We start from the raw sequence: 7,853 nt of genomic DNA, 5'->3' as shown, positions 1-7,853 counted from the left end.
CCTTCCCCCTTCAAAAAAAAAAAAAAAAAACAACAAAAACCCAACCAACCCTCCAGGTAGAGAAATATGACGGCCTTGCAGCTGAAAGAGTTGTCACATTCAGGTCTGTACAGGAGGAGACGGGATCGGCCTGATAGCGTGGGACTGCCCGGCTCACACGAGGAGAAGCTGAGGTGAGTGCGAATGGACGGGTACTGCTGGGGCGCTGAGCCTGCTTGCTGTGGTGGTTTCAGCAGACAAAATGCAAACCTGGCTCTGGAAAGTCACTGCAAAACACACGCATCCAGAAGCGGTCCCAAAGCGCTACGGAAAAAGCCCCCGAAGGAGGGATAACAGGAGCCGTATGGTGACCTGGTGGGTTTTGGTGATGGTGTGACTCCCTTCACCGGCTCTGGGAAGGGCAAATGTTAGCCAGTGGTTGCTTCTGGATCCCTTCTGACAGCCAGCACTAAATAACTTTATGCAGCCTGACAGCTTTGCTCGGTCTGGTTTGAAATCGGTTTGGGGTCACCCAGGCGCTGCAGGTTGTGCTGCTTCTCGGGGCAGCCCCTGTGTGGGGCTGGTTTTGTTGCGGAGGGGCTCGGGCTGCTCCTGGGCTCTGGCTTTCTTCAGAAGGAGTGTTCTTTGTCGTGGAAAGGGGTTTAGACAAAAGAATGCAGCAGGACCACTTAGCCTGACCTTACCCAGGAAGGGTGACCAAAAATCGGAAAGACATTTAATGTCTGGGGTTCTCTTCCTGATGCTATGTGCCGTTTGAAAGAGTTAACAGCGAATTTTCAAAGAGCCTCTGTTTGGAGCAGGGAGATTAAAGAATTGTTTGTAACCTGAGTAAGAGCAGACGCACCAAAAAAAAGTAAAAATGGAAAGGTTTTTTCCTGAGTGTGCTTGGCGTGAAAGCAATCGGTTCCCGCTTTAGGCTCCACAGAAAAGGATCCCTGTGTAAATGCTAACAAAAGCCTCAGTGGAGAGGAAGTACTTCCTATATCCTAATGCCTGTTCCTTGGTTGTATTTTTAGATTATTTTTTGGTGGTGGTGGTTGTGCATGGGATTGGAATGCTGTGCAATTGAAAGGGTTTTTGTTGTTACGCTTTCATTACCTGAGTTAGCGATTTCAGAAGGATGGGTATTCAGATTTGGGGGATTTTGCCTTTTGTTATACCTAAGCACCTTAATTAAAAATTATTGTGGCAAAATGTGTGATTGTAACCTACTGAGAATATTTGCCATGAGGTATCAGCAATATCGGATCAGTTCTAGGAATGTGCTAACTTGCAGGTCTGATATGTGTGGTTGGTATCTATTTATAGTATTAATTCTGAATTGATTTCCTAGATGGATTTCTAATAGCATTAGCAGTATCTATTATACTCATATGACTATAGATGGAAGAATAATCAGACTTAGTAGAGGTGTGCAGAGTTTCTTGACTTTTTTGTGTTTAGTTACTTTTATACAAAACTAGCATTGAGGAAGAATGGATGTTGTCAGGGAAGAGGAAGCTGCTTTTTAAAGCATATACATAAAAATGAGTGCTAGCTCTCTTCAGTTGTCTTGTTTCTGTTACTTACATGCACATCCAAGATGGGAATGAGGCCCTTTGTGGGCTGGGTGGGGAGAAGGGGTTGTCTGTACCAGTAAAAGCCTAGGTGTTTTGATCCTTTCCTGAGCCTCTTCTGGTTGAAGTCAAGAAATATGTGAAACATGGAGGGGTCTTGAGCAATAAAATATGAGCAGAGGAGATAGGAAATTGGGGGACTTAGGAATCGACTCAGAGCAGGGTATTGGATATACAAGAAGGTGAATAGAGCATGGTGAGATGATGCTCCTAGAGCAGGGGGACAGCCCGTTCCAACAGACAGAGCTGCTCTTATATTTGCTAATAGCTTAGGCTGGTTCTTATTCAAACTAAACCTTGCTCCTTCCTAACCCATTGTGTGATACTTCGGTGTGTTGCCAGGCAGCCTTATTTGTCATTTTCACTGCATTCTGCATGACAAAAGGCTGTGGCATTGTAAATACAAAATAATGACATAACAACAGGGCAAAGAGCAATCAGGAACAAAGAGAAAAAGTTCTTTAGTTTTTTAAAACTGGAAACCTCTAGCTTTTTTTCGTGTGCTCTCCCCAGTGACACTTAGATGCTTGTTCCCCGGGAATACTTTCAGAGTATCTAGAGTCCACAAGAAAGACAAGAGGTTTCTTTCATGTCTGCTAAATATAGCTTGCCATCCTGCACGGCTTTGCAATGCCCTCCTGTAGTTTCTGTCTTCGGTTCTTTGTTCTAGTGCCTTTGCATTTTGTTTTACATACATATTAATCCACAAGTGTTAAATAATATCAGCCCTTGAGGAACAGTTTACTGAAAGCTGCTTTCTTGGTTCAGGTACCATACTTTTCTAATCCTGGGCCAAAATGTACTCGAGATGCCAATGTCCTCAGGGTATCCTGTGAGAATTTCTGCATTTAAAATAATAAAAATGAAAATCGCCCTTTGTTAAAGTCATACATGGTATCTGCCAGTTCTCAGCTTACAGCCTTTTGCGTCTTACTCCAGTATGGCGTTTCTCTCTCCTGCCCTTTTTGAGGTCTGTGTCTCCTTCAGTAGCAGTTTCCTGGGATCCAGGCTGGGGTGTTCCCCTGGTAAGGCACAAAACAGCAGTAATTAACTCAGCGGACAGCCATTCACACCCCTTCTTCGCCTCTGCTGTGGGGTGTCCTGGACTGCCTCCGCTCTGCTGCTGCAAGTACCGCTGTAGCTGCAGCTGCCAGGTCCAGCCATTGCAGCAGGAGCCGGATGCTGCTCGGTAGGATGGGGGCTTGTGTGCCTACAAGCTGTGATGGAGACCTCGCCAACTGCCGGCAGTGCCAGCACTGCAAAGCAGCTGGGGCTGGGGGGGATGACTTGGTGCCGAAATTCTGCCTTTGCGCTTTCCTGGGAATGTTAGAGTCATTTGTACCTAAAACACCTGAGATTACTACATTAGGGCACAGCGAAGCAGTATACTGGAACTCCTAAATGTGTACAGAGCATATGTTTATCGTATAGTATATGACATGCATTTTATTTTACAGGAACCAAAATTTCTTGAAACGATTACAGTATAAAAATTATTTCCTATGTTGACATAACTTCATTATATGTTGTGTGTTGTGGGACTCTGAGTTCCACAACAGGAAGGAGAGCTTTAGCTTCTGCATCTGTGTTCACTGATGTCACTTCACCCAGAGGTTTGACCCCCCATCGTCTTCCACATCTGCTATTCAGTTTATGATGAGTCAGTCTCTATGCACATTTCACTCAGTCTTTTGCAGGAAAGACTGCAGGAATGTAGTTTGGCTGTTTCCATTAAGTTTAGTAGTTTATCAGATATCCGTTTATGGTAGAAGCTCCTAAATAAATGTTTAAAATTAACAGAGTCTCTCCCCACACCTCTTGCTCTAGCAAGTAGGTGCCAGGTCATCTTGAGGGGAACTCATGTCACGCAGCTGTGGCTGTCAGCAGGGCCTGATTCACAAGCAGCAGAGCTCACTTTAGTGCATGGTTTTGCTCATTTTGCCCACCCAGTCACTGTGATTCCTCATCCTACTGCAGATGGGGTTTGATGCCTTGCATGGTAGCCACTGCTTTGCTGGAGCTTACAGCCTGGTGCTCAACATCTGCCCCAGCCACCTTGGTGTTGCAGATGGTACAGTGCGGTGGCTGAGTAGCTGAGCTGTCCCACCGGCAGCGACAAGGACCTGAGAGGGGCTGGAGAGGACTTCCAGAGTCCTTCCAGTTGAGGAGAGCGAGGGCATTTCAAGGGAAGCCACCTATAGCCATAAATACCAAGCCCTAAGCTCAACTGAGATTGGGACTGGGATGGGAGCGTAGGATTCATCCCCTTGTTTTAGAAACCTATGCTAGGATGAGTGCGTTGCCCTCCCAGGGACCCCCTTTTGTCCCTTCCACCCCAACTCCTCCTGGCGTAAGCCATGCCCAGGTTGTCCCATCAGCTATGGTGAGGTGAAAGGAGTCCCAGCACTTGTCCTGACAGCACGCCGCATTGATGGGGATGGGAACTTCAGCTTCTCTTTCTACCTCTTCCACTCCATGTATCATTTCACAACCTCATAACTTCTCTGGGAGCCTTTTCATCTGGTGCTTTGCCGACCTTACAGGGAGCTGGAGCCTGCCCAACTGATGTAAAAGGTGGTCTGGATAGCCCATCTTTTTCTTGAACTTGCGTGGTACAGGAATGTGCTTGGTTTTCACCTCTGCTGGGGTAAGGATGCTGAACGGAGTCCTCTCTTCCCCTGCTTGAGCTCGGCTTACCAGTGCATAGACCTTAACGACGCTGGGTGCTCTCCAGGTGCAGAGTTCAAAGTGCAGGGGGCTGCCCGGCACCTTCATCTCCACTGCCTGCAGCAGACGCAACAGTCACTGAACTAAATGCGACCTGAGAAACCCTCTTTTCAGCATGGAGGGGAGGAATTGTTCTTTTCCAGCTATATTGATTTAGTGGAAAAAAAAATGACATCTGTGATAAATCTCGTCTTGCCTTGTCTTTAGAAATGGCACGTAAAAAGTTCTGACTGTATGCTGAGCTATCCTTTCTTGGTTTTCTCAGCAGAGGGTGAAAAGGAAATCGTATGCATGCATTTATGATTAATCATTAGGAGTCACTTAATAGTAGTAGTATGCTTGCTATTTTCGCTCTTTCCCCTTCTCATCCTATGGCCTTTGTAAAAGTAGAATCATTTCTCTAAAAAAAAAAATGATGCTATTAGTTTCCAAAGCTCAATACAAGCTACTGGGAAAAGCAGGGGCAATTCTCTTTTTTGTTTTTTGACAACTACACTTAAAGTGAATTTGATCAAAGTGTCATCCATAGCTCTCCTTTAAAGTTCATGTGGGCTCAAATGTCATTAAAAATGTAAACAACTTTTGAAGAGCTTCTTTTACCAAACAGTAAATTTTAGCATTTGCAACAAATAATCATTGGCAAACTTCAGTCGGCTGCTGAAACTGGTGGGTACATCTGGGTGAGCAGGTGCAGGCAATCTTCTGCTGGGTCCATTCAGGCTCCCGCCTGCCTCTGCGCACTGACTCCAGGCTAGAAGGCATGTGGATGTGCCCCAAAATTTCATGCACAAAGACTCCCTCGCAGATGAAATAGGAGACATAAGCACATTCTTACGTCCCACTGAGCCTTGGGGGGATAGGGTCTGCGCAGCAAAGCTCGTAGGTGAGTATAAAAAGAACCAAATTAATAAAATACTCAAAACATCAGCAATGCGGTAGGGCTGAGTGCCTCCTTTTCTTTATGAGATACAGTATTTGGGAGTTGTGCGAGGTCACAAATCTCCTCAGCCTGCCATCAAAAACCCATGTGTAGCAGCCAGCCAAGGTGTGCAGCTGTTTCCAGCCGCATATCCTCCCTGAAGACCTCCTGCTCTTCCTAGGAGGGAGAGAAGAAGATGCTGCTCAGGGACGGTCTGGGAAACCAGGGACCCTGCTGGGCTTTCAGACACCTCAGGGTACGGAGGGCAGGGGAAGGCAGAAGGAAAAGATCTGTCTGCACCTGGAAGCATTCTTAAATTTGATTTCCACTGGTAACATTTCTTAATAGCATCACAAATGTTAATATTTATATAACCGCTTTCTGTAAGTAGATGTTTCACTTGTTCACAGTGCCAGTGTCAACAGGTAAAGCAGTAATTATTCAATACATTGGTAAAAAAAAAAGAGACTAATTTATTAAACCAGGAAGAGCTTGAAAATAAATGTTAAGCCACAAAAAAAATTACACTTCTTCGTTTGTTGCGGTTAGAAACTTTGCTGGAGTAGTAGAGAGTTGGGACCTAGAAATACTCATTTGAATCAGATGCTTAGGAACTCTTGATTAAAAACACTTTGGCTCATCTGGTAGGTGCTCTAATTTGAAGAGAGGTTTTGTCCATGTAAACGTAGCACTGAATTATTATTATTAATTATGGTAACTTCCAGCCAGCAAAAATATGCTTCACGGTTATATTTTAATATTTTGATACTTAGAATTTGCGTTGAGACTTGGTTTGAGGTATCCAAATGACTAGAGGCTTTAGGTTTCATTTGCGCTGTACTTTTCATTGCTCTAGGGGTTAAAATAACAGGAGGAACACACCCTTTTTCATGCCTTCCCTCTCACCCCTTGTCTCATGCATTGCATAATAACTCCTAAGCGATTTTGTTTGACTTGCTCACCCTGACTATCACCTCCCGTGACTCCAAATGACCAGAGGTAACTGCTTGTATAACAGAAACCCAGGCAATTACTACTGTTCCTCTTATGCTTTTCTTATTGTAATAAACTATGATTCAGTAAATGGTTAAGATTCAATGATTATAGCAATTAGGATTTTTGTTGCTCTTTCTTACAGGATTAGCTGGCTAAAGATAAGTTCTTGGTTACTTTTTTTGCTTTTGTTTTCATGTGTTTTGATAGTACCTCATCAGAGGTGTTCTCTACTGAAAATGTACTGTGATTGCTCATTATTCTTCATTATAATTAAGTTCTCCTTTGAATGCAGTCTGTCACACTGAAGTGAATTTACACATGGAAGTATTCTGCAGAGGAGAGAAAGACTGAATTATCATAGAATGGTTTGGGTTAGAAGGAACCTTAAAGATCGTCTAGTTCCAACCCCCCTGCCATGGGCAGGGACACCTTCCACCAGCCCAGGTTGCTCAAAGCCTCGTCTAACCTGGCCTTGAACACTTCCAGGGATGGGGCATCCACAGCTTCTCTGGGCAACTTGTTCCAGTGCCTCACCACCCTCACAGTAAAGAGTTTCTTCCTAATATCTGATCTAAACCTACCCTCTTCCAGTTTAAAACTGTTACCCCTTGTCCTATCACTACACTCCCTGATAAAGAGTCCCTCTCGGTCTTTCCTGTAGGCCCCCTTTAAGTACTGGAAAGCCACTATAAGGTCTCCCAGAGCCTTGTCTTCTCCAGGCTGAACAACCCCAACTCTCTCAGCCTCTCCTCATAGGAGAGGTGCTCCAGCCCTTGGATCATCGTCGTGACCCTCCTCTGGATGTGCTCCAACAGGTCCATGTCTTTCCTGTGTTGGGGGCTCCAGAGCTGGACGCAGTACTCCAGGTGGGGTCTCAGGAGAGCAGAGTAGAGGGGCAGAATGACTTCCCTTGACCTGATGGCCACACTTCTTTTGATGCAGCCCAGGACGCAGTTGGCTTTCTGTGCTGCGATCACACATTGCTGTCTCATGTTGAGTTTCTTGTCAATCAGCACCCCCTGGTCCTTCTCCTCAGGGCTGCTCTCCAGCCATTTCCCACTGAGCCTGTATTTGTGCTTGGGATTGCCCCAACCCACATGTAGGACGTTGTACTTGGCCTTGTTGAACTTCATGAGGTTGGCTTGGGCCCATCTCTGCAGCCTGTCCAGGGTCCTCTGGATAGCATCCCTTCCCTTCAGCATGTTGACCGCACCACACAGCTTGGTGTCATCGGCAAACTTGCCAAGGGTGCATTCCATCCCACTGTCCATGTCACTGACAAAGATGTTAAACAGCACTGATGCCAGTACTGGCCCCTGAGGAACACCACTTGTCACTGGTCTCCACAAAATTATGTCAATGTCACCACTTAATAAAAATTACCAACTTGCAGGCATGGGGGAGAACAAGCTTAAAGGCTGTAAGTTTGGGTTCCCTTTCTGTTTATTTTGTTCCCCTCTGGTCTCTGAGCTGTTCTAGGAAATGCAAAGCTAACAGATAGAGTGTCCTCGAGAGGACCACGAGCCTTTTATACGATGCTCTCCAGACATGGGAACAGCTCTGGCTTGCCAAGTATGTTGCGTCTGACGGTGTCC

At 45.5% G+C, this 7,853-nt stretch overlaps 1 protein-coding gene across 1 annotated transcript in view; it reads left to right on the top strand.

Annotated features, from left to right (window-relative positions):
• The first annotated feature begins 66 nt into the window (after positions 1-66).
• LIMS1 (LIM and senescent cell antigen-like domains 1) overlaps positions 67-7,853 on the top strand; it is a 35,528-nt gene continuing 27,741 nt past the window's right edge. Inside the window, exon 1 of the mRNA XM_009883059.1 lies at positions 67-173. Within this exon, the coding sequence (XP_009881361.1) occupies positions 67-173 (107 nt within the window). The remainder of the gene's footprint in view (positions 174-7,853) is intronic.

Source organism: Charadrius vociferus, unplaced genomic scaffold, assembly GCF_000708025.1.
Source record: "Charadrius vociferus isolate BGI_N301 unplaced genomic scaffold, ASM70802v2 scaffold92, whole genome shotgun sequence".
In the NCBI taxonomy this organism is placed as follows: Eukaryota; Metazoa; Chordata; class Aves; order Charadriiformes; family Charadriidae; genus Charadrius; species Charadrius vociferus.
The sequence above is the reverse complement of the archived record's forward strand: the minus strand, read 5'-3'. Positions and strand labels throughout refer to the sequence as shown.